Source organism: Protomyctophum bolini (assembly GCF_963924005.1).
Source record: "Protomyctophum bolini genome assembly, chromosome: 21".
NCBI lineage: Eukaryota > Metazoa > Chordata > Actinopteri > Myctophiformes > Myctophidae > Protomyctophum > Protomyctophum bolini.
In genome coordinates, this window is record NC_137882.1 from 357,993 (window position 1) to 382,992 (window position 25,000).

The 25,000-nt window shown below is 47.1% G+C and overlaps 2 protein-coding genes across 5 annotated transcripts in view; both read right to left on the reverse strand.

Annotated features, from left to right (window-relative positions):
- prpf4bb (pre-mRNA processing factor 4Bb) overlaps window positions 1–15,119 on the reverse strand; it is a 36,680-nt gene extending 21,561 nt beyond the window's left edge. For 3 of the 4 annotated variants that reach the window (XR_013966183.1, XM_080794331.1, XM_080794330.1), the window contains exons 1-8: window positions 15,013–15,119; window positions 11,349–11,427; window positions 10,242–10,441; window positions 8,427–8,742; window positions 6,836–7,241; window positions 5,706–5,911; window positions 3,671–4,053; window positions 1,818–1,973 (exon numbers count right to left, since the gene is read on the reverse strand). Coding sequence is in view for 3 of the 4 variants with exons in the window: in XM_080794331.1 (XP_080650457.1) it covers window positions 1,818–1,973; window positions 3,671–4,053; window positions 5,706–5,911; window positions 6,836–7,241; window positions 8,427–8,742; window positions 10,242–10,441; window positions 11,349–11,427; window positions 15,013–15,074 (1,808 nt within the window). In the remaining variant the exon portion in view is untranslated. The remainder of the gene's footprint in view (window positions 1–1,817; window positions 1,974–3,670; window positions 4,054–5,705; window positions 5,912–6,835; window positions 7,242–8,426; window positions 8,743–10,241; window positions 10,442–11,348; window positions 11,428–15,012) is intronic. The other variant, XM_080794332.1, reaches the window with a different exon arrangement.
- A 2,446-nt stretch (window positions 15,120–17,565) lies between these two features.
- The window catches only part of LOC308336006 (transcriptional activator GLI3-like), a gene marked incomplete at its 5' end in the record, with an annotated part of 22,562 nt that continues 15,127 nt past the window's right edge, over window positions 17,566–25,000 (reverse strand). The window contains 2 exon segments of the mRNA XM_080793248.1: window positions 17,566–22,835; window positions 23,947–24,370. Of these exon segments, the coding sequence (XP_080649374.1) occupies window positions 20,191–22,835; window positions 23,947–24,370 (3,069 nt within the window). The 3' untranslated portion in view covers window positions 17,566–20,190.

Here is a 25,000-nt window from a genome sequence, read left to right on the forward strand (position 1 = left end):
ACCGCCCAACCTTAGTATTTTATAGGGCTGACCTGATCTGTCAATTGTCAACTCTTCAAGCCTGACACTTGTCCGTGTGACCGAGTGTGCGTATGGGAAAAAATATATAGACTTCACAGATTATAGATCACTTGGAATTATAACAATCTGTTGAGTATTGCCTGAATAATGCCACTAGTGAAATCCCAACTTTTATCGATGCGCATGGGAAAAAGCGATGCGATGCCGATGGAGAAATCCCACATAGTTAAATTACCTCATAGTCATGCTGCATGCGCTGTTGGTCGATGAACAATTAGAATCCAAGGTTTGTCAATCATATTATGGTTTATGGTTGAAAGTAAACCATAATAAGTAAACTTTAAGAAGAGATCTGCAGTCATTGTGCTGCAGACTGCAGTGCAGAGTGCATGAGAGCAGCTCCGCCTGCTAATTGAGTTGACATTTGCGCAACTTCACTGCATGGCATTACAGTAATTAGTTATTTGCCAGCACCTGCTCCAATATAGGCCTAAATCAAACTTTATTTATATAGCACATTTAAAACAATAAAAGCTGACCAAAGTGCTGTAGGCCCACAGGCTGAAACAAGTGGGTCTGGGTCTGTAGGAGCTGCTCTGCTGCATGGGAGTTCACAGTGATGGAACAGGTCCGTCTTCAGACAAGAAAAAAAAAGATATCGCTGGCAGTGGCAACGGCAAAATCAGTTCTCCGCATCGACAAAATCAATCTATAGGCCTAGTTTCATTCGTGCCATGCCATTATACTCAGCCTATGCACAACGCAGCGCATGAGATTGCAGATCTTTGAATTTTCAGTACGCGCACTGAGCGCACTCAACATGTGAATCCAAGCAGGTTCTATAGGTAAAACACCGCCAGGCTCCACAAGGTTCTCAGCGCAATGGCGCATCGATAAAAGTTGGGATTTCACTAGTGGCATTATTCAGGCAATACTCAACAGATTGTTATAATTCCATTTCCAAGTGATCTATAATCTGTGAAGTTTATATTTTCATTTGGGTGTAAGTAATGTTTTTATATGACTTTTATCAAACATGGTAGCCTATATTTAATGTCCACTGAGCTGTGGTGCGCTTTCCTACACTCTCTCAATTAGGGATTTATTACAACCTTTATTCAAATAGGGTATTTTAAAATGCAACCACACTTTCGATTTATTTTTCCTGGGACTGCAGCTGCAGTCAGTTGACTTCCTTGTTGTTAACACGGGGGAAAGAGGAGGCGTTGCGAGGTGCTGCGAGGCGCGAGCATGGCTCGCGGACCAAATGGGTTCGGCCGCTTTTTTAATTCCTGTGCGTATCGATTGAACGTCGATTAATCGATTTTTTTGGGTCAGCCCTAGTATTTTAACTAGATTTTATAAGCTGTGTGTGTGTTCAACAACACAGCCATGACGTTAAGCTGTGTGTGTGTTCAACAACACAGCCATGACGTTAAGCTGTGTGTGTGTTCAACAACACAGCCATGACGTTAAGCTGTGTGTGTGTTCAACAACACAGCCATGACGTTAAGCTGTGTGTGTGTTCAACAACACAGCCATGACGTTAAGCTGTGTGTGTTCAACAACACAGCCATGACGTTAAGCTGTGTGTGTGTGTTCAACAACACAGCCATGACGTTAAGCTGTGTGTGTGTTCAACAACACAGCCATGACGTTAAGCTGTGTGTGTGTTCAACAACACAGCCATGACGTTAAGCTGTGTGTGTTCAACAACACAGCCATGACGTTAAGCTGTGTGTCAGGATAGAGGCCGCTATGACATCACTATGACATCACTATGACATCAGCCTCACCTGTGCGCCAGGGGAGAGCGGCTCCGCCTCCGGATGGGCGAGCGAGAGCGTCGTCGTGGCGAGGGCGGGCTCCGCCTCCTCAGCGGAGAGCGACTCATCCTGCGCTCCCTCGACCGCCCGGGGGCGAGAGACATTAGGTCTGGACGCAGGCGCTTCCTAGAGAGAGAGAGGGGGAGAGAGAGAGAGAGAGAGAGAGAGAGAGAGAGACATTAGGTCTGGACAGACAGGAGAGGACAGAGAGACATTCTCAAACCAACACCATTATTCTTAGTCTGATATATTATATTTTTGGCGCTGAAACGATTAATCGGTTAGTCGTAATCAATTAAACCCATCGTGGGCGGGAACCCCTTTTGGTGTTTTAAGCATTATGTTATGCAGTGCCGCGCTACGAGCTTGTAGCTCTGCTAGTTTTGAAAGATCTTGAAAATGTGGCACAAATCTTTGACTATATCTCTGCTGTCGGGAGGAAAACTATTAACTCCAAAAAAATTCAAGTGGATTTTTTTCATTTTTTGCTTTGTTTTTTTATAACAAAGCAATACTGCAGGGCTCGAAATTAACTTTTTTTCTTGGTAGCACCAGTGCTCCCAAATTAAAAAGTTAGGAGCACTAGCAAAAAATTAGGAGCACATACCAAAAAAGTAAGGAGCACAGACAATATATATAACGCAATACATTGTATTAATAAAACAGTATAATGTAGCACTGAGCACTGCAGAGTTCATCACATGCCGGGTTGTCCCCACAGGTCTCATCAAATGTCCACCAAATGACAAATTTAACCAACCAATCACATGAATTCAGTTCTTTGTGAGATGATGTATAACGATAAAGAGCGCCTCACTTCACATAGGTGTGATTTTTAAGTCATGCATTGTCCTGGGGCCAGCAGTAACGTGTCTGCAATCACGCCAATGATGTTGGCACATGACTTATCATTGGCGTAACTTAAGTCATGTTTATGTCAATGCCATTATTTTTCTGTAAACTAAGAAAGGTTTAAACTTAGTGAAGGCTAGCTCTTCTTTAGCTATGGTGTATGCAGTATTGAATTAAAATTTCAGCTCTGCCTCTTGGGCTGAGAGAGCAGCAGCATTCTGTCGACCTATAGCCTCACCAATCCTACTTTTTGGGGTAACACATTTGTCCCGACATCTGTTGTGTTTCGTGCTGCCTCCGTGTTTTGTTAAGCTCTCATGTTTGAAATGTTTTGTCTCAGTTGCAAATGCAGTTTTACCTGCCATCTCCGGGCATTTTTTGCAATGAACACAGTGCATTGCCCATTTGCCCCGTCCTCAAACCGAAGCCACTCAAATTCCTTTAGCCATTCTTTCCTAAAGCAATATGCTCTCTTCGGTTTCTTAGCTACAGGTGGTCTGTTGGCATTCTCGTCGGCATCGCTGTGATTAACGACAATGTCAACAGCGTCAGCGACTACACTATTGACTTCATTTAGAACAGCAGGCGGTGGCTTCCTAAAAAAATCAACAATAGTTCGCTTCATCTTTGCGTAACGTAACTCGCACACTAGCTTAGCTTCTTCTTATTTTTCCTTTCCCGCATCTGTGCTTCTCCGGACAAGGGAAAGGAAGAGGGTGGGCGGGCTTTAAGGCTACTTTAACCAATCTAAAATTAGCATGCGTGTTGGGCACATGAAAGCTCACGTTTGATAGGACAAAATGGTTGACTGTCATCTCATGCGACAAATGGGAAGAGAGAGAGAGAGAGAGAGAGAGAGAGAGAGAGAGAGAGAGACGGGAAAATAACCTGGTTTTTGGAGAGAAAAAAAGGCGCACCAGATTGTTTTCTCCCCATCGCACTGGTGCTCCTAATTATATTTATTACGGTACCTCATGGGGGACTCGGGCCGGTCCAGGTCTCTCCGGGACCGGTCCAGAGGGGAGCGGCTCCTCCTCCTGGGGGGCGGAGACCTGGCGGTTCTGGAGGAGGGGGAGTGGCTACAGTGCTTGGACGTGGTCCTCTCGGCGGACGCCGTCTGCCCGTCTTTGTGTCGAGGCGGGGGCGGCGAGGCCGCGCCCCCCGCCCCCCCGTGGACCCCCCCTCCCCCCCGGCGCTGAGGCGAGCGGTTCTCCTTCCCCGACGACGCGTCTTTGGACGGCGACTTGGCCGGCCGCTTATCGCCTCCTCCCCCTCCTCCTCCGCGCTCTGCGTCCGAGGAGCGCCCCGGGCGCGTCTCCGCCCTGCCGCGCCCACCAGGGGGCGACCGGGAGCCCTGCATGGTGGCAGAAATGACAAAAACAGATTAGAGATGATATTTTTTTATATATATTTTTTATCCCACGATTTTGTAACCTATTTTTCACCCCTGTGTCAATCATCTAATGTGATCCTGGGCTCTACACACCCTCCACCAACCTGGGGAGAGCAACGGACTTGAACTCAGTGTCCAAGTTGCTCCTTTGCACCTGACAGGGGGGGAGTTTCCCTGGTTGGACGTAGCGCGTGGAAGGAACACGTTATTCCAACCAGTTGGCAGTTCCTTTCCCCTCCATCAGGCGCCCCGGCTGGCCAGGGGGAGGCAGTTTAGAGACCAGGATTACTGCATGTTTTTTGCGAGGGTACCTACCCTAGGGGACACGGGGAGAACATGTGAGGGTACCTACCCTAGGGGAAACGGGGAGAACATGTGAGGGTACCTACCCTAGGGGACACGGGGAGAACATGTGAGGGTACCTACCCTAGGGGACACGGGGAGAACATGTGAGGGTACCTACCCTAGGGGACAGGGGGAGAACATGCAAACTCCACACAGAAAGGCCCTTTCGCCAACCCCACCTTCGGGTATGGGCACTGATGACGCGGAGGAAAAAACACGCCGCCAGCACCCACAGCGTCCCGAGCGGGAATCGAACCCAGGACCTTCTAGCTGTGAGGAAACAGCACTACCAACTGTGCCACCGTGCCCCCTAGGGGGCGCCACCGTGCCCCTGGAGTGACATTTGAACAAATACTGTACACGTTTTTGAAAAACTTCTTCCTCCTTAACAATAAGAGCTGATGATCATGTTATAGGGTGGGAAAAAATTCATGGCACTCAAGCAACTGGTTCCCAAAACGTATCAGACCCGTGACCCCAAACTAGTGACATTACTGGAAAAGAAATCATTGGATTTTTGTAGGGCTGCACGATTATGAAATGATGACCGACGGGCGATATCCGATCTACGATTATTTACAGAGTCAAATCTGCCGATACCGATTCTGACCGATTCTGATATTCTACAGAGGACCACAATGGAAACTAGAAGTGCACTCTGTTGAGTGCATACTTGCTTGTTGCACACTAGTAGGCCATAAATTGCCTACTAGTGCGCAAGCAGAGCGCGCAAGTACTTTCGACCGCTACAAACTGTCAAATCTCAGTTTCTCTGTGAAGGAACGTTTGAAATGTTGAATTATTAGGTTTAACTATTTGCTACCTACCTACTTTATGCATGTAAAAAAGTAGTATTATTAAGTATGGTTCAAGTTTCTATCTATAAAATAAATACAGCATACCTATAGGGGCCTATTGGCCCAAAGCCTGTTGATAGGTTTTAAGTAGTAAGTATTAAAATCAATCAATAAATAGCCTGTACTCTGTTTTCACAACTCAATGAGACGAGTACATTAATACAATGAGTACAGACATTAAATATAGATATATTTTCTTTGCTGGTGAAAACAGATTAAATAATGTATATTATTTTGAGACCATTCCGATACCGATATGGTATTTTTACGTTCCGAGGCCAAATCCGATTATGCTACGGTTAATCGTGCATCCCTGGATTTTTGTTATTAACTCATGAAAAGTTTAGCTTTTTTGGGAATGTTGTTTTTTGTTTAAACGTTTTGAAATAAACAATAATAAAACAAACGAACCGCCGCCATCCTGTCCTGGTTGGTTTTGGTCGCGTCGACGTCGGGCTTGGTGCGGTCCGAGCCCGGCCGCTCCGCCCGCCTCCCGCCCCCAGGGGGCGAGCTGCTGGACAACTTCCTGCCCCTATCTTTGGATCGCCCCGCCCCCACCGGGCTGCGCGACGAGCGCTTCCTGTCTTTCGAGCGACTCCTGCCGCGGGCGCTCCTGTCTGGGGACAACATAGAGCAGTGTTAGTAATAATAATAATAATAAAACTTTATTTGTATAGCACCTTTCATGACATGAAATGCAGCTCAAAGTGCTTTACAGAGCAATGGAGAAAAAAAGAAAAGCAAGGCAAAGACATTAAAAAAACAAGCAGTAATGCAATACAGTGAGGAGTCGGACATGAATAACAAAAAAAGATAATAGATCAATTAAAAGCAATGTTGTAGAAGTGGGTCTTGAGCTGAGCTTTAAAAATGTCTACAGAGGCTGCCTGTCGAAGGTACAGTGGGAGTTTGTTCCACGCCGTCTTAGAAGCAAAAAGTTGCTTCCCCGTATTTTTTTGTTGCCATTTTTTTAGGCAAAGCGAGCAGGCCAGCAGTGGAAGACCTTAGGGGGCGGTTTGGGACATATTTAGGCAGGCAGTCATGTAGGTAGGAAGGTGTGAGACCATTGAGGGGTTTATAAACAAGTAAAAGTATTTTAAAATCAATCCTAAAAACAACCGGAAGCCAAAACTGGAGTAATATGTTCTCTCATCTTAGTTCTAGTTAAAACTCTGGCTGCTGCATTTTGGACAAGTTGTAATCTGTCAGTTGTTTTCTTAGGCATGTTAGCATGCTAACAGGACAGAACATAGAGCAGTGTTAGCACGCTAACAGGACAGAACATAGAGCAGTGTTAACACGCTAACAGGACAGAACATAGAGCAGTGTTAGCACGCTAACAGGACAGAACATAGAGCAGTGTTAGCACGCTAACAGGACAGAACAGAGGAGGGGCTAGGGGAGGGGCTACTGGAGGGGCTAGGGGAGGGGCTAGAGGGGGGGCTACTGGAGGGGCTAGGGGAGGGGCTACTGGAGGGGCTAGGGGAGGGGCTATAAGCGCCCCTCAAAAAGGTAAGAATAGAATCAGAAGGTGATGAAACCTTTAGTCGCCTCCTTGCCGCTCTTGGCCGTCCTGTCCTGCTTGCTGGGCTCCTTGTTGGAGGTGGTGCGGTCCTTGGAGGTCGTGCGGTCCTTGGAGGTCGTGCGGTCCTTGGAGGTCGTGCGGTCCTTGGAGGTCGTGCGGTCCTTGGACCCGGAGCGGCTCCGGCGCTGCTGCTGTTTGGACGAGGCCGTCTTACCGCCGCCGGCCTCCGTCGTCGAGTCCCGCCTGGACTTCGCCCCCCCGCCACTCCTCCCCCCTCCCCCTCCCCCGCCGGCCCTGGGCGACGCCCCTGAGGCCTTCCCCCCTCCCCCTCCCCCCCCGGCTGTCCTTTGGTTCCTCTGTTCGCCGTTCCGGACGCCGCGAGACTCGGCGCCACCGTCCTCCTCCGAGCCCGAGTTGTAGCCCTGCAGGGGGGGGAGGGGGAAATATTAGATCTACTATTTTCACTAGGAAGAGACAGAAACAATTAACCCATTCTGACCTGAGATCAGATTCTATAAATGTTCTTCTACATCCTGACAGTTTTCTGAAAAAAGCTATGTTTCTATGTCAGTCGTTCTTCGATTTTTCAAAAAAATAGCAGACCTACAAGCTCGCACAGAGATCTGCTTGTAGATCTGCTATTTTTCAATAGCTAAAGCATAACATAATGCTAACACCAAAAGAGGTTCCCGGCCCAAAATGGGTTAAGTTTTATCTACAAGGAAGTACTTCTGGAAAAAAAAGCTGTCAAGATAGCAAATGAACTCAGTTAGAACTACTTCCCTCTGGGAGACGGTACAAAGTACCTAAAGCTAACCGTAACATCTTTAAAAATCCCTTCATTCCTAATGCCATTAAGCCACTAAATTATACCATGTCTAGCTAGATATTTATTTTTTTTGCGTAAGAGTTACCCACCCCCTCTAGACCAGAAAGCACGCTGGCTGGGCCAGGCTACCCGCCCCTCTAGACCAGAAAGCACGCTGGCTGGGCCAGGCTACCCGCCCCTCTAGACCAGAAAGCACGCTGGCTGGGCCAGGCTACCCGCCCCTCTAGACCAGAAAGCACGCTGGCTGGGCCAGGCTACCCGCCCCTCTAGACCAGAAAGCACGCTGGCTGGGCCAGGCTATCCGCCCCTCTAGACAAGAAAGCACTAGACCAGACTGGACCTTGCCCTCCCTCAGGGTACCAACCTGCAGAATGAGGCCCATGCCAGACGGTACCAACCTGCAGAATGAGGCCCATGCCTCCATCAGGGTACCAACCTGCAGAATGAGGCCCATGCCTCCATCAGGGTACCAACCTGCAGAATGAGGCCCATGCCTCCATCAGACGGTACCAACCTGCAGAATGAGGCCCATGCCAGACGGTACCAACCTGCAGAATGAGGCCCATGCCTCCATCAGGGTACCAACCTGCAGAATGAGGCCCATGCCTCCATCAGGGTACCAACCTGCAGAATGAGGCCCATGCCCTCCATCAGGGTACCAACCTGCAGAATGAGGCCCATGCCTCCATCAGGGTACCAACCTGCAGAATGAGGCCCATGCCCTCTCTCAGGGTACCAACCTGCAGAATGAGGCCCATGCCTCCATCAGGGTACCAACCTGCAGAATGAGGCCCATCCCAGACTGGACCTTGCCCTCCATCAGCTGGCTGTCCAGCTCTGCTTTGATCATGGCCCTCTGCTTCTCCAGGTCCTCCAGCAGAGCGCGGTCGTCCAGGCTGGACGGGTGGCCCGACGACGGGGACTCCGACGACTCCGTCTTCCTGAGGCCCAGCAGGAGGGACGAGGAGGAGGAGCCAAAGAGGGCGGAGCAGCCCGGGGGCCCGCCCCCCACCCCCGGCGGGGAGGAGGAGGGCGGGGAGGAGGGGGAGCCCGGCCCGCCGCCCCCGGCAGCCTCCTTGCTGCGCTTGTGTTTCCTGGATGCGTTGAGACGAGAAGCAACGTCTTAATCTCACCGACTGACACAGCATTTTATACAGACGTGTTACGTAGACGGCACTAGAACTGCATTTCATGTAGTCATAGCACTTCATAGTATACCGGTATGTAATAATAATAATAATAAACCTTTATTTATATAGCACCTTTCAAAACGAGGTTACAAAGTGCTTTACACAAAAAATAACATCAAATGCAGTGCACACCATAAACAACAGTTGACAATAATAAAAAAAATTAAGAACAGGCAATGTACAGAAATGCAGTAGGACATATTAAGAACAATAGGGAATGTTTTAGGTGTTAAAATGTGTTAAAATGTTTTAGGTGTTAAAAGCAGCTTTATAAAAATGTTTTTTTAGGAGGGGTTTGAAGCGGGGGACGGATTCTGCGAGCCTTATCTGGAGGGGGAGGGCATTCCAGAGAGTTGGGGCTCTGAATGCAAAGGCCCGGTCACCTTTCGTTCTCAACTTGGAAGATGGGACTACCACGAGCGCCTTTTCCGAGGACCTTAACCCATTCTGACCTGAGATCAGATTCACACGAGGTTTCCACTGGACACACACTGGTCTGATCAACCCATTCTGACCTGAGATCAGATTCTAAAAATGTCAGTCGTTCTTCGATTTTTCAAAAATAGCAGACCTACAAGCTCGTAGCGCGCCACTCGGTGGCGCGCTATGAGCTTGTAGATCTGCTATTTTTCAATAGCTAAAGCATAACATGATGCTAACACCAGAATGGGTTCCCGTTCAGAATGGGTTAAGGTGCGCTGTGGGACATAGGGCTTGAGTAGGTCAGATATGTAGAATGGGGCCAGAGCAGAGATGGACTTTAAAGTTAATAATAGGATTTAAAAATCAATTCTAAAAGTGATTGGGAGCCAATGCAGGGATGCCAGGATTGGTGAGATGTGGTCGTATTTTTTTGTACCGGTCAGGACTCGGGGCTGCGGCATTTTGAACTAGTAACTAGTAAACGTTGGATGGATTTGTTGGAGAGACAAGAGTACAGGGAGTTGCAATAATCGAGACGTGAATAAATGAATGCATGGATTAGTAGTACAGGGGTGGGCAATTATTTTTCCCAAGGGGACGCTTCCTCTGTGTTTCCTCTGTGTGTTTGTGGCGGTGTTTCCTGTGTTTCCTCTGTGTGTTTGTGGCGGTGTTTCCTGTGTTTCCTACCTGTGTTTGTGGCAGTGTTTCCTGTGTTTCCTCTGTGTGTTTGTGGCGGTGTTTCCTGTGTTTCCTACCTGTGTTTGTGGCGGTGTTTCCTGTGTTTCCTGTGTGTTTGTGGCGGTTTTTCCTGTGTTTCCTACCTGTGTCTGTGGCGGTGTTTCCTGTGTTTCCTACCTGTGTTTGTGGCGGTGTTTCCTGTGTTTCCTACCTGTGTTTGTGGCGGTGTTTCCTGTGTTTCCTACCTGTGTTTGTGGCGGTGTTTCCTCTGTGTTTGTGGCGGTGTTTCCTGTGTTTCCTACCTGTGTTTGTGGCGGTGTTTCCTCTTCCTGTCCCTGTCGTCCTCCTTGTGTTTCTTGTGCTTGGAGCGGTGTTTGTGTTTCTTCCTCTTGTGTTTTCCTCCTCCGTGGTGTTTGGGTGCCGACGAGGCCGCCGCCCCCTGCTGCTGCGGCTGCTTCCTGCCTCCGTTGGTCTCGTTGGGCTCCGCCTCCTCCTCCTCCTCCTGGACAAATCACACACATCCAGTGATGAAAACAGGTTTTCAATTAAATGAGTCCCAGGATGCAGGGATGGTCTTTTAGAAATTAGTCCCAGAGACATTTTATGAGTCCCACTTCAACCACGTTGGGAGTCATATTATTTTGCCATTTTTTACAAATTGCAGCATTTAACTCCCATTTTGTATGGTTATAATGTGGTTATATTAATGTAGAAAACAGAAGAAATGATTATTATAACTAAAGCTAGCAAAAATAAACGTAGAAATATTGCACGAATCAGACTTTCAGGACTGCCTAAGAAAACAACCGACAGATTACAACTTGTCCAAAATGCAGCAGCCAGAGTTTTAACTAGAACTAAGATGAGAGAACATATTACTCCAGTTTTGGCTTCACTGCACTGGCTTCCGGTTGTTTTTAGGATTGATTTTAAAATTATTTTACTTGTCTATAAAGCTCTCAATGGTCTCGCACCTTCCTACCTACATGACTGCCTAAATATGTCCCAAACCGCCCCCTAAGGTCTTCCACTGCTGGCCTGCTCGCTTTGCCTAAAAAAATACGGGGAAGCAGCTTTTTGCTTCTACGGGCCGTCGGCATGGAACAAACTCCCACTGTACCTTCGACAGGCAGCCTCTGTAGACATTTTTAAAGCACAGCTCAATACCCACTTCTACAACATTGCTTTTAATTGATCTTTTATTTTTTATTTTTGTTATTCATGTCCTCACTGTATTGCATTACTGCTTGTTTTTTTAATGTCTTTGCCTTGCTTTTCTTTTATTCTCCATTGTTCTGTAAAGCACTTTGAGCTGCATTTCATGTCATGAAAGGTGCTATACAAATAAAGTTTTATTATTATATTATTATATATAATAACTCTTATATAATAAATGTATTAAACTCCACCTCTTCCTCCTCCTCTTCTCCTTCGTCTGACACGCTGTCGTCGTTCCCACTCCTCTCGTGGCTCTCCAGGTCTCGCTTCCTGTGAGGAGGAGATAAAACTCAGCATTAGTAATTAATTCACTTCACTCAGAAACAGTAAACTACTGTTAGTACTAGTATACAGTAGGAGTAGTACAAGTCATCCCCACTTGCCTGACAATTAAATTAAATTAATGTTACATCGAAAGCAATCACTAACTGTCGCGTGCCGACAGTCACCTGGAAAATCTGAACCCACTTTTGGTGTTTAAAGCATTGTGTTATACTTTAGCTATTGAAAAAAAGCAGATCTCTGTGTGGAGTTTGCATGTTCTCCCCGTGTCCCCTAGGGTAGGTACCCTCACAAAAACATGCAGTAATCCTGGTCTCTAAACTGCCTCCCCCTGGCCAGCCGGGGCGCCTGATGGAGGGGAAAGGAACTGGTTGGAATAACGTGTTCCTTCCACGCGCTACGTCCAACCAGGGAAACTCCCCCCTGTCAGGTGTAAAGGAGCAACTTGGACACTCAGGCATGAAGGAAGCATGAGTTAAGTCCGTTGCTCTCCCCAGGTTGGCAGAGGGTGTGTAGAGCCCAGGATCACAGTAGATGATTGACACAGGGGTGAAAAATGGGTTACAAAATCGTGGGATAAAAAATATAATAAAAAAAAAAGAAAAGAAAAAAAGCAGATCTACGAGCTCGTAGTGCGTCACCGAGTGCCGCACTACGAGCTTGTAGGTCTGCTACATTTGAAAAATCATGAAAATGTGGTGCAAATCTTTGAATATATATTCTTTCAGACTAGCGAACGTTTTTAACTCAAATCTTTACTTCTGGGGTCGGTGGCCAATTCCTTTGAGAACAACACAAACATGAGCTTTTCACCAGAGGAGAAAAATTGTTTGGTTTTAATCCAAAATGAGTTTATAGCACAGGCAGACTCTACATAACTAGAGTATATAAATATGAAATGCTTAAACATGTAGCTAGGTGTAATGTTAGAGTCCACAGAAGACATGTAAATATGAAATAAATGCTTAAACATGTAGCTAGGTGTAATGTTAGAGTCCACAGAAGACATGTAAATATGAAATAAATGCTTAAACATGTAGCTAGGTGTAATGTTAAAGACCACAGAAGACATGTAAATATGAAATAAATGCTTAAACATGTAGCTAGGTGTAATGTTAAAGACCACAGAAGACATGTAAATATGAAATAAAGGCTTAAACATGTAGCTATAGGTGTAATGTTAGAGACCACAGAAGACATGTAAATATGAAATAAATGCTTAAACATGTAGCTAGGTGTAATGTTAGAGTCCACAGAAGACATGTAAATATGAAATAAATGCTTAAACATGTAGCTAGGTGTAATGTTAGAGTCCACAGAAGTGAACCTTTTCAAGCCTGTTTTCTCAACTCTCTGTTTCTCTGCCAGACATTACTCAAGCCATATCTCCAAAACTGGAGGGTCAAACTGAACAACCAATATGTCAAATGATTCCCTGCTTTCACGTGACATGAAAAAACAAACATTTAAAAAAAATCCAGCGGCAGCCACTCAGTCCAATTTAGTCACATTTGTAGAATCGTTCCCAGGTCAAAATGGGATAATGATAAAGGGTTGCTGCCCCGTTCAAACACAACTGCCCATCGGGGCAACCTGACAGCAAACGCTGCCCCAATCAAACACCTGCCCATCGGGGCAACCTGACAGCAATCGCTGTCTTCCCAAACCAAGTCCAAAAGGACGCAATAATGTCACCCTCCAGGGTCCTGGGATGCAACACTGTACTCAGTACTGTAAATGTCCCTGGGTCCATCTAAAAGACAACCCCTGGGTCCATCTAAAACTCACAGATAACTCTACGTAGTGAATAAACTGCACCTATACTAAAGTGATTAAAAACGCATTGGCAAATATTCTATCTGATCGATTACTGTATTTAACAGCTTAAAACAGTGGTTCCCCAAAGTGGGGTCCGGGGATGCCCAGGGGTCCTCGATGGAGTTCCAGGCGGTCCCCAGCTAAATGACAGCTAGGAACCAAATTGACCCTTATGGGTCTGTAGCTCAGTGTGTACACATGGAGGTCCCAAAGATAGAAATGGGCAGATTCCGGCTGAGAATCACTGCTAGATCCATACAATTATTCTCAAATGTGTGTGTCACAGTGTGTGTGTGTGTGTGCGTGTGCGTGTGCGTGTGCGTGTGCGTGTGTGTGTGTGTGTGTGTGTGTGTGTGTGTGTGTGTGTGTGTGTGTGTGTGTGGGGGGGGTCCCTGTCATATTCTGTCAAATAAATGGCTAATAAATGTCAATTTGGGGGTCCTTGACATGAAAAAGCTTTGGAACCACTGGCTTAAAACATACAGCATACAGTTCAATTCAACACGATATCTGCTCAGAGGATTTAAAACATATGGAATGTACATACATGTATATAGCATGTAAATAACATGAATATAAAATGTACATGACATGTATATAACATGTCAAACATGTATACAATATGCAATGAGACACAGCTGTTTACACAATGAATCTCCAACTGTCCACCCCCTTTTCCACTGTATATGTTTATTTTCCCTTTTTACCTCCCTTATGATGAATTCCTGTTCTGTTCTTTGGCTGAATAGAAGTGTCTACTCTATTTGTACGTCTCTAAATGTTTTGATGAATTGAACAAGGAGGACCCTCTTGTGTTTTTCTGTGGCTTTGTTGTAATGTGTCCTCTTTCTACGTTGTGGTCTTTTGTTATAGCTTTATAGTGTATTTAGCTTTTAACTTTATGTACAGCACTTTGTAAACCTTGCACTGCGAAATGTGCTATATAAATAAAGTGGATTGGATTGTAAACAAGTGTAATGCTTTATGGTGTCGTCCACTCACAGTTAACAGTTTTTGTATTGAGTTTGTGCTTGAAATGTACTGTAATTCTGCAAACTGTTAATACATATTTCAATGAATCAATGTATATACACTGTCCACATTTTAAACTGTTTTATTATATTTTGACACTTGCTTTAGCTAAACGTAAACGTTATGTTTCCTCATGGTGCCAATAAGGGCCAAACCATGGAAGCCCTAAGGAAGGCTTGTTTCCATTGGGGTAGTTCATGTTCAATTCATCTTATATCCAACTGAGTGTTAACGAGGAGCAGCAGCTAGCCTAGCCTAGCGTCAGCTAACCAATTAGCTTTATTTAGTTAGCACAACTCCAGCTTAGCCAAGCTGGTTAGTTAGCTTTAGCACGTTTGGCTACACCGGAGGAGAGAGGCTGAGCGGCGCCGCCGGTAGGACGCTCCACCCCGGCTCAGTCTGACTGACTGACGCCCTCCTCCTCCACAAACGGTGGTCCGCGGACCCCTTATGCCCTCCCAGGGCCGTGTCCCTTCGCCCCCACGGAGCCGAGCTGCGGGCTCCGGTACACGGTGTGCTTACACACAGAGGCACCGCTAAACTAAAACCATGCTAAAGCTAAAGCTAACGGCTCGAGCTATAGCAGTGTGTGTGTGTGTGTGTGTGTGTGTGTGTGTGGAGGAGACAGAGCTAGCCGTTAGCTTCCTCCACGATGCTAACAGAGCTCCTAGACGCTGTGAGGTGCTTATTAATGTCCATTTAAAGCATTTAAACGTGTCTTACATCATGTGCTCGTTGCCGTTATTCATTCTGCTGGAAGACACTTCCATCTCCACGTCGGCCATTTTCCTTCAATGGAGGCCTTTCTTCTTCTCTGGACGCTTTTCTTCCACCTCCAGCAAACAAACAATACAGACAGACCCGGACCGGGCGGCGCTGCTAGAACACGGTCAAAGCCTGGCCTCTGCTGGACCGGCGGGGTACTGCAAACCGCACTCAATGGTAATGGGGTTTATTTACTTGGAGATTGTCCTAAATATATCTCATCATTTCTGAAGTGAAGCCCTAAGTTCAAATTCAAGGTACCAAAAGTTAACTCTGAACTTGGTAGATCTGCTTTTAGCTTCTGTGGCCCTAATGCATGGAATGACCTGCAAACTACATTAAAATGTACCACATTATACCGTTTTAAAACCTTATACAGACCGCCACCATATGTATCGTTTTGAAATTTGTCTTAGCCTCTATTTGTGACCCTGTTTGATGAATTGAACAAGGTGGACCCTCTTGTAAATAAGTGTAGTTCTTTATTGGGTCGTCCACTCACAGTTAACAGTCTTTGTATTGAGTTGTACTTGAAATGTACTGTAATTCTGAAATGTTTTAATGAATAGCCTACTTCAATCAATCAATCAAAGGCATGCACATATAATGAAAATAAAATAAATAATAAGAATAAAATAACTAAATAAGCAAAAGGAATTTAAGAGAAGGCCTTAACTTAAAGGTGTGTTTTCAGAAGGGATGTCAATCATATTGCAAGTCTTAAATTAATACTTAAAGAGACTGCATTAGTTTTTACTGTTATATGTTTCAAAAAGCTTTATACCCTGTAGTGCACTCAGGTATAACTCTATGGAGTACAGGGCCTGTACTCCATAGAGTTATACCTGAGTGCAACCCATATTCGGCACAAACAAGGGGCTAATTTATTTTCTATCCTTATGCCACCAAAATGTGGAACGCCCTACCAACAGTCATTAAGACATGTGAATCCCTTGACTCCTTCAAAACCGCTCTCAAAGGACACCTACGGACGGCTGCAATTCAATCAATCAATTTAAAAAGGTTGCAGACCCCTGTATTCCAATATAATTGTAATGTCTCACAATGACCAGCAGAGGGCAACACAAGCCTAGCTATGCTCCAAGAGCCTACCCTCATACCGGAGTTGAATTAAACTATTTGCAGTTTTGATGAGAGGAATTAATATCATCTAAACATAAACACAGCATTATAAACTATAACCCAGTTTACTAAAGCATTGATAATTTAAAAGCATAAGACATCACCTGGTTCATATATTTTAGATCGTGTTGGGTAGAAATGGACTAAATCAGAACAAGATATTTATTCTACAGTGTCTTCACCCTGGTCAATTTTAATAGAACTATATATATCAATATATAACAAATATAATATAGATGTTATATATTATATAACATCTATATTATAGATGCTATATAGATGTTATAACTATATATTTAACATCTATAAGATATATTCTACAGTGTCTTCACCCTGGTCACTTTTAATAGAACGATCGTCGAATTCAAACCATGCCGAGCTTCCTACATTTGATCAGATTATTAAAGCATATACGAACCTGTAATAATTATTCTGGGGAATGTCAGAATCCATTTCTATGTTGACGAGAGCACAGCGACAACTTCTCTCATAATTATGGTCCGATTTAATACGACAAAATAAAATAATAATATTTGACACGCTGGAGAAACGGCATTTTATTTGAACAGTGGCTAAATTAAATGACTAGTATATAGGCCTGCACTTCACCTCGAGAGAAAAGGGTATTTCTAAAATAAATTAAGGGACGATGGGTTATAGCCCATGTTTTTTGAAATTTTGGAAAAAAAAAATCCAGGCCCATGAATTAGAGGATAAAGCTCACATGTTACCCAAATAGTTGAATACACAAAAGCTAAGGCACTGGTGTCGTACTTCTGGTTTACCGGAACGGGGTTCAACTCCCTGCAGTGCCCTGCTCAATGTGTTGTATTTGTTGTGTGTTGAAATTGCGGAAATTGCGGAAATTGGAAATTGCAAAAATTGGAAATTGCGGAAATTGCGGAAATTGCAAAAATTGGAAATTGCGGAAATTGCGGAAATTGCGGAAATTGGAAAAATTGGGGAAATTGGAAATTGGGGAAATTCAAATATACACTTCATAGAAGTGTATAATATATATATATGTGTATATTTGTATATGTATATACACTTCATAGAAGTGTATATTTGTATATATATATATGTGTATATTTGTATATGTATATACACTTCTATGAAGTGTATATTTGTACTAAAATGTTCTCGAGGACCACGATGTAAATTAAGTGTTTTTCTGGTTTTATCCTATTTTGTACGGCTCAGAATAAAATGAAAGAGCGCACAACCGCACATCCTCCAGTCGTGGTGGCTGAGTCAAACTGTTAAAACTAACAGATATCACGAAGAACATTTGTGCGACATTTTATAATCTGTTCTACATTTTAAAAGGAAAATGACGAAAAAAAGGAAGCACAACAACAAGCACAGTCTTTGTATTTTTCTTTTTTTTATTATTAAAACCATACAAACATGTTTGTAGTCAGTTATAAAAGAGCAAAGGCCTCGACCAGAGCCCTGTGGAATCCCAGGATCCTCTCTGCTAAGTCTACAGAAAGAACTAAAGGTATTTACATAGAATTATATTTATTTATATATTTATATATAAGAGGGCAAATATAACATGAAAAAACAAGGTAGGATGCTTTCTGTCGATCCGGTTTTAATTTCCATTCATTGCTTTATATAAATGTTCTGTGATTACCCCCCCACCCCCCCTTTTCAGGCCTCACAAGACACTTAACATGATTTTTTCTTTAATTTTTTTGAATTATATATTTCTTTTACAATTAACAATGGAAGATTGGCAGTGATCTTTCTCTTTTTTCCCCTCCGACAGACAGGCAGACATAAGGCACATTCCTCAACCTTCATTTCCTTCCCTTTCAAAAGGAAATGAGTTCTACTTTTTGTTTAAAAAAAAAAGAAAAACCCTTTGAAGCACAGCTAGCAAAAATGACAAAAGTACCAAAAACAACAAAAAAATAAAAAATAACAATACGATATTTTTTGTACCTCATCTAGGTAAACTATTCAATACGATATTGTTTTGTACCTCATTTAGGTAAACTATTCAATACGATATTGTTTTGTACCTCATTTAGACAAACTATTCAATACGATATTGTTTTGTACCTCATTTAGACAAACTATTCAATATACAATATTGTTTTGTACCTCATTTAATTGAACTATTCAAAGTTCTGTGCGTCGCAGTGAGTTACGCGGGACCGCAAAACAAGTCAATGCTAACGCTAACACTGTTGACAAAGTCACGGCAATACTTTGTGGCAGTCGGTACACAATCTGTAAGAGCTTTGGAGGAAATTAAATGGATTTCCTAAAGAAAAAAAACAAAACAAAACAAAACAAATAACATTTCATACCATCAACATCATCATGAGAGTAACAGATAATATGTATAAAAACAAAGCGCATGAACCATCGGAATATCTATTTGTAGATACATTACATTACATGAAGCACCAAATGGGACCCTTTTTTACGTCCGTTTCACATCACCACCTCCGAACGACCGTGCAATCTGATATCAAATAATCAGATTTATTTCTTTTTTTTTCCTTACACAGAATATAAAAACCACATTGTTATGTACACAGGTCTGCGAGTACCTTGTTAAGTTACCACTACAACTAAATGTATCCATTTAGATATCCACTAGAACGCTAAGTGTTGCTTATGGTGAATTTAACCAGAATACTACAGGCTCTATCCTCGTCCACGCTAAAGCCCTTATCTTAAACTACTGCTAAAGCCCTTATGTTAAACTACTGCTAAACCTCTTATCCTTAAACTACTGCTAAAGCCCTTATCTTAAACTACTGCTAAACCCCTTATCCTTAAACTACTGCTAAACCCCTCATCCCTACAATTTACAATTTAGGCATCCCTAAACTATAGGCCTTTTTTTCTTAATTGTTTTTACTATTTTGAAAAACATTTTTGAATAGTTCAAACAGCCGATCTAAAAGCTCACAACGTGTTGATCGGGTGGTTGAACTGTTACAAAATGATTTTCAAAAAAGTTAAAAAAATAAGTATTGTAGGGATAATGGCTTTAGCATGTAGTTTATAATGCCTTTAGCAGGGAGGACAATAGAGCCCTAGTGTTTATGGCGAATTCTAAGACTTTTCTAAGACTTTTCAGTGTGGTCCTTTTTTATTTTAATGTTTATTTGTATTTTATTTTTTTATACGGAGGACAATACCATATACTGTATACTCATTTAACAAACACACTACTTGGTAAGACTTTGATAAGACTTTGATAAGACTTTGATAAGACTTTGATAGAAGCACATTAAGATTTAGAGTCGCCTAAACAATACAAAAATATAACATACAAAAAGAAAATGACGATAACATCGCTCATAAAAAAACAAAAACAAGAAACTATGGTGTAATAAAGATATGTCGCTAAACTCACACGTTTTCTCACCGGCTGGAGTGAGAATGGAATGCGAGGCGCTTTGGTAGCGACTAGTACCGATTAAACATATCGTCTAAATATGCACTTATAAAAGACAGTGTTTATGTTGGACCTCAAATACATGCGTCTATTTTATACCAACAGTGTGTACAGCAAAGAAAATAATAAAACGGTGACAAATACACAGAATACTGTTTCAAAGCAGTGAGGTTTGTTTTCGCTCACCATCACGCAGTAATACAAAAATGAAGGGCTTCCAAAAAACAGCCTCCATTCCCAAAATGGAACATAACTATTTATCTATACATGTTTTAGACATCCCTTTTTCCACTCTTTTTTCCCTCTGAACCGGATGACACTTATTTTTTTTGTACAAAAGAAATCTGTTTGGCATTTTTAACCTCTTCCTTGCTGAACACGTATTTTAACGTACATCACACACGTCACATCTTCTTACGTGTTTTCCTTTTGGATCCGTCGCTTTATTTTTCCTTTTTCTTCACATACACCAGAGTTTTTACTCTTCCTTTTAAGACGTTTTCTATTGGGAGGAGAGAGAGAGAGAAAGAGAGAGAGAGACATTGAGACAAAAAGAGAGAGAGGCGCTACTGCATGGCAGCCAGGAACTTGCTCTCCTCCGCCAGCGTGCTCAGCAGCGAGCTCATGTCTCCGACGGCCATGTTGTTGTGTCCCGGCGGGAAGGAGGCGGAGCCTCCACGGGGCGTGGTCAGCCTAGACGACGTCCTGGTGGACAGACCCTGGAAGACGGAGGGACTGATGGCCCCCGACAGCAGGCTGCCTTGGTCCTCCGCCAGGCCGTAGCCCCGCCCGTAGCCCTGGTCCTCCTCCCCCAGGCCGTAGCCCCGCCCGTAGCCCTGGTCCTCCCCCAGGCCGTAGCCCCGCTCGTAGCCCTGGTCCTCCACCAGCATGGCCCCAAAGTCCAGGCTCACCACCTCCACTGTGCTGCTCACCCGGTGGTCTTCTGAGCCGGATGATGAGAGCAGGACTCGCCCCTGGTGGTCCTCCGAGCCGGATGAGAGCAGGACTCCCCCCACGGACTCCTCCTCCTCTACGGCCATGGAGTCCAGCAGGAGGCACTGCTGCTCCTCCAGACTGGGGAACGAGGAGGAGGATGAGGAGGAGGAGGTCTTGGGGGAGGTCTTTGCTCCTCCCGGAGGCTCAAAGCCGAAGCTCTGCTCCTCCGAGGCCTCCATCTTCAGCGCGGCGGTGGCGGTCTGGGGGAAGCAGGCGGTCTGACTGAGGCCGGTCTCTGCGATGGCGTCACCGCCGCCGCCGGGCCTCTCCTGCTGAGCGAGGAGGTAGCGCTGACTCCTAGCCGGAGTCCTGTAGTAGCCGCCGCTACTACTACCGGCCGCCTCGGGGGGGCAAGGGGCGGGCTGGAGGGCCTGGTGGGGAGCGTGGCCGTGATGACCACCCTGGGAGAAGAGGAGGGGACCGCCGGGGCCCACCGGAGCCCTGCCGAGGAGCAGGTGGGCCCCCGTGTGGCGAGAGGAGGAGGAGATACCGCTGTGACTCTGAGGTGCATTGTGGGAGTTCTGCTGGCCGCCGTAGCCCTGAGGAGGAGGATGAGGAGGAGGAAGAGGCCCCGTGCCGATGTGGGAGAAGTCTGGCGGCCTGCTGCGTCTCGTCTCCATGCAGGAGGGGTTAGCGTTAGCGTTAGCGTCACAGTCCTCCAGCTTCACGCCGCCGTTGACGCCGTGGCACGTCTGGAAGTCCTCCCGGAGCGGGAGGGGGAGGGGCGGGAGGAGGGGGAGGGGCGGGAAGGCCCCCTGCTGCTGCACCACCATGTTCCCGAACCTGCCGAAGGGCACGGCGGCCGCGGCAGACGGCCACCGCCCCCCTCCCCCTCCTCCTCCTCCGCGCAGCGCGGGGGGGGAGGGGGGAGGAGGGGGAAGAGGGGGGGCACCGCCACCGCTCCCGGAGCTCACCTCGTTCCACTGGATGGGCAGCTCTCTGCTGCCGCCCTGCTGCCCGGGGGGGAACGCAGTGTCCTCGCCTCCTCCTCCTCCTGCTCCTCCTTCTCCTCCTCCCTGGGCCTGGAGGTGGTAGAACCCTTCCTCCTGGAGCCCCTGGAGCTCCTGGTGCTGGGAGGACTGATGCTCCTGGTGCTGGGAGGACTGATGCTCCTGGTGCTGGGAGGACTGATGCTCCTGGTGCTGGGAGGAGCAGCGCAGGTACTGGATCAGGTCGTCAGGCAGCATCATGTCCTCGTCGTCTCCCCCGGTGGCCGACAGAGGCGAGTGCTCCATGATGGAGGCCCCTCCCCCTCTCTCCGAGGGGCGTGTCATGTAGTTCTGCAGGCTGAAGGCCACCGGGGGGCGCTGCTGCTGCTGGTGCTGCTGCTGCCCCCTGGTGGACAGAGGAGGGAGAGGGTGGAGGTCGTTGAGGCTGTTGTAGCGCTGCACCGCGCTGGGCGGGGCCCAGGGGGCGTGGTGGCCCGGGCCGGCGGTCCTCACCGGGTCGCTGGCCCTCCTCCGGTCAGCCGCGGCCCCCCCCGGCCCCCCCGGACCCTCCCCGGGGTAGAAGACCCTCCTCCTGGCGTAGCCCGCGTTGCCGGCGCTGCCGTCGCTGCAGCGGCGCGGCCGTACCAGCGGGGGCAGCGACAGCTCCTCGTCCATCAGGACCTCCATGCGGGCGCTCTTGGCCGTGACCATGTTGGGCAGCGGGGTGGGCGGGGGCCCGCCCGTGGCCGCCGCGTAGCGCGCCTTCAGCTGGTAGTGCTGCGCCGGCGTGAGGTTGAGCATCCCCCGGGAGCCGAACGCCCCGGCCCCTCCCCCGGCCCCTCCCCCTCCACCGCCCCAGCCCCCTCCTCCTCCTCCCAACCCCGCCGTGACCCCGCCCCCACACTGGCTGGCCTCGCTGGAGCGCCGCGAGGCGTCCGTGGAGATGGGGTCGTACGAGTCGCTGGAGCTCAGGTTGTGCAGGCGGCGGTGGTGGGCGTGGCTGTAGTGGGCGTGGCCGTCGACCCCTCCGCCCCCTCCTCCTCCCCCTCCCCCTCCTCCTCCTCCCTGATTGGACGCCTGGCTGGAGCGGCGCGAGGAGAAGCACGGCGAGATGCCCGAGGAGCGGCGGCTGCTGCTCAGGTAGGCAGAGCTAGCGTTGCTGCCGCTGCTGTCGCGCCGCTCGCGCAGCAGCAGGAGGCTACTGAGCACCGTCAGCTCAGTGCTGCCCCCTTCAGGAGGGAGAGGGAGAGGGGGAGGGGCGCCCCAAGACCGACCAAGGCTGGTCCCTGTAGGGAGAGAGACGAGTTAGAATAATAACCAGGAGGATAGGAGTGTGTGTGTGTGTGTGTGTGACGCGGCTTGGCCTGTAGCGCCACCATGAGGCTGATTTGAAAACTGTCAAGTGGCATTTCTTCCTCAGCCTAGTGGGAATATGCATGCACAGTTTCACCGCAATCGGACGCTGCGTTGAGTAGTTGTGGCGATTTGTACAAAACAGGTACAAAGCAGGGGCTACTCCTGAAAAGTTTAGAAGCCTGAGAAATCTGAAAGACCCGTTTCGTTGAATGGCTCTAGAGGGACCGTGTACCAATTTGCGTGATGTTTGGACAAAATCTGTAGGTGTACTGTCCAAAAACGTGTTTGTCCTGATGCCGCTATAAAAGGGCGTTCTGGAAATGTTGTGGCAGAGGTTCATCGTTGGCATCCAGGGAGTGTGTGTGCAAAATTTGGCATCGACCAGATTAACAGTGCCGGAGATTAGCTGTTCACAGATGGACACACGGACGGACGGAGTGCAAAACATACTCTCTCCCCATGCCTTCGGCCTGGTGGAGACAATAAAACATACTCTCTCCCCATGCCTTCGGCCTGGTGGAGACAATAAAACATACTCTCTCCCCATGCCTTCGGCCTGGTGGAGACAATAAAACATACTCTCTCCCCAGGCCTTCGGCCTGGTGGAGACAATAAAACATACTCTCTCCCCATGCCTTCGGCCTGGTGGAGACAATAAAACATACTCTCTCCCCAGGCCTTCGGCCTGGTGGAGACAATAAAACATACTCTCTCCCCATGCCTTCGGCCTGGTGGAGACAATAAAACATACTCTCTCCCCATGCCTTCGGCCTGGTGGAGACAATAAAAGATACTCTCTCCCCATGCCTTCGGCCTGGTGGAGACAATAAAACATACTCTCTCCCCATGCCTTCGGCCTGGTGGAGACAATAAAACATACTCTCTCCCCATGCCTTCGGCCTGGTGGAGACAATAATAATAATAAATAGAACTGCACTCTGTCGAGTGCATACTTGCTTGTTGCGCACTAGTAGGCCATAAATGGCCTACTAGTGCGCAAGCAGAGGGTTTTGAGGGTTTTGGGGGTTTAGGGGGTCTTACCCTTAGCCAGGATGCAGGGCAGCAGGGTGGAGGTCTTGGGGGGCGTTGGCCCGGGGGGCTGCGGCCCCCCTCCGTTCACCTGTCTCAGCCTCTCCATCTTCAGGGTCTCCATCCAGCGCGGCGGACGGCCCAGACCGCCACGCCGCCGCGCCTGAAGGGTCAGCGTTGCCGTGGAGACCGTAGAGTCCATGATGAGGGGCGAGGGCTCCTCCCCCTCCTCCTCCTCATCCTCCTCCTCCTCCTCTCCTCCTCCTCCGTAGTCTTCGTCATCCTCCTCCTCCTCCGCTAGCCCCTCCCCTCCTCCTCCTCCTCCTCCTCCTCCTCCGCTCACAGCATGCTGGACTCCACGGCTGACGGGATAGAGGCTGACTGGGGACTGGTCACTGCTGCATGAAGACTGACCGCTAGGGCTTGGCTGAGACGTCTGGGGGGAGGGGAGGGGGGAGGGAGAGAGAGGGAGAGAGAGAGGGAGGGGAGGGGGGAGGGAGAGAGAGGGAGGGAGAGGGAGAGGGAGAGAGGGAGAGAGGGAGAGAGGGAGAGGGAGAGAGAGAGAGAGAGAGAGAGAGAAAACTGTATGAGAAACATGAACAATAGGATCCACTTCACGGACACAATGTGCTACCATCTGAAGATATATGGTATGTTACAGAACGACACAATGGAAGGCCTTTTGGGACATGCTGTGAACACAACAAAAATAATCGTTCACACCAAAAAGAATCGTTCACACCACCGTGTGAACAAAAATAATCGTTCACACCACCATGTGAACAAAAAGAATCGATGGATGCTCATTCATTCACCATGTGACTCTAATGAACCTTCCTATTGGTACGTCCAGGATGACAACACCATGTGACTCTAATGAACCTTCCTATTGGTACGTCCAGGATGACAACACCATGTGACTCTAATGAACCTTCCTATTGGTACGTCCAGGATGACAACACCATGTGACTCTAATTAACCTTCCTATTGGTACGTCCAGGATGACAACACCATGTGACTCTAATTAACCTTCCTATTGGCACGTCCAGGATGACAACACCATGTG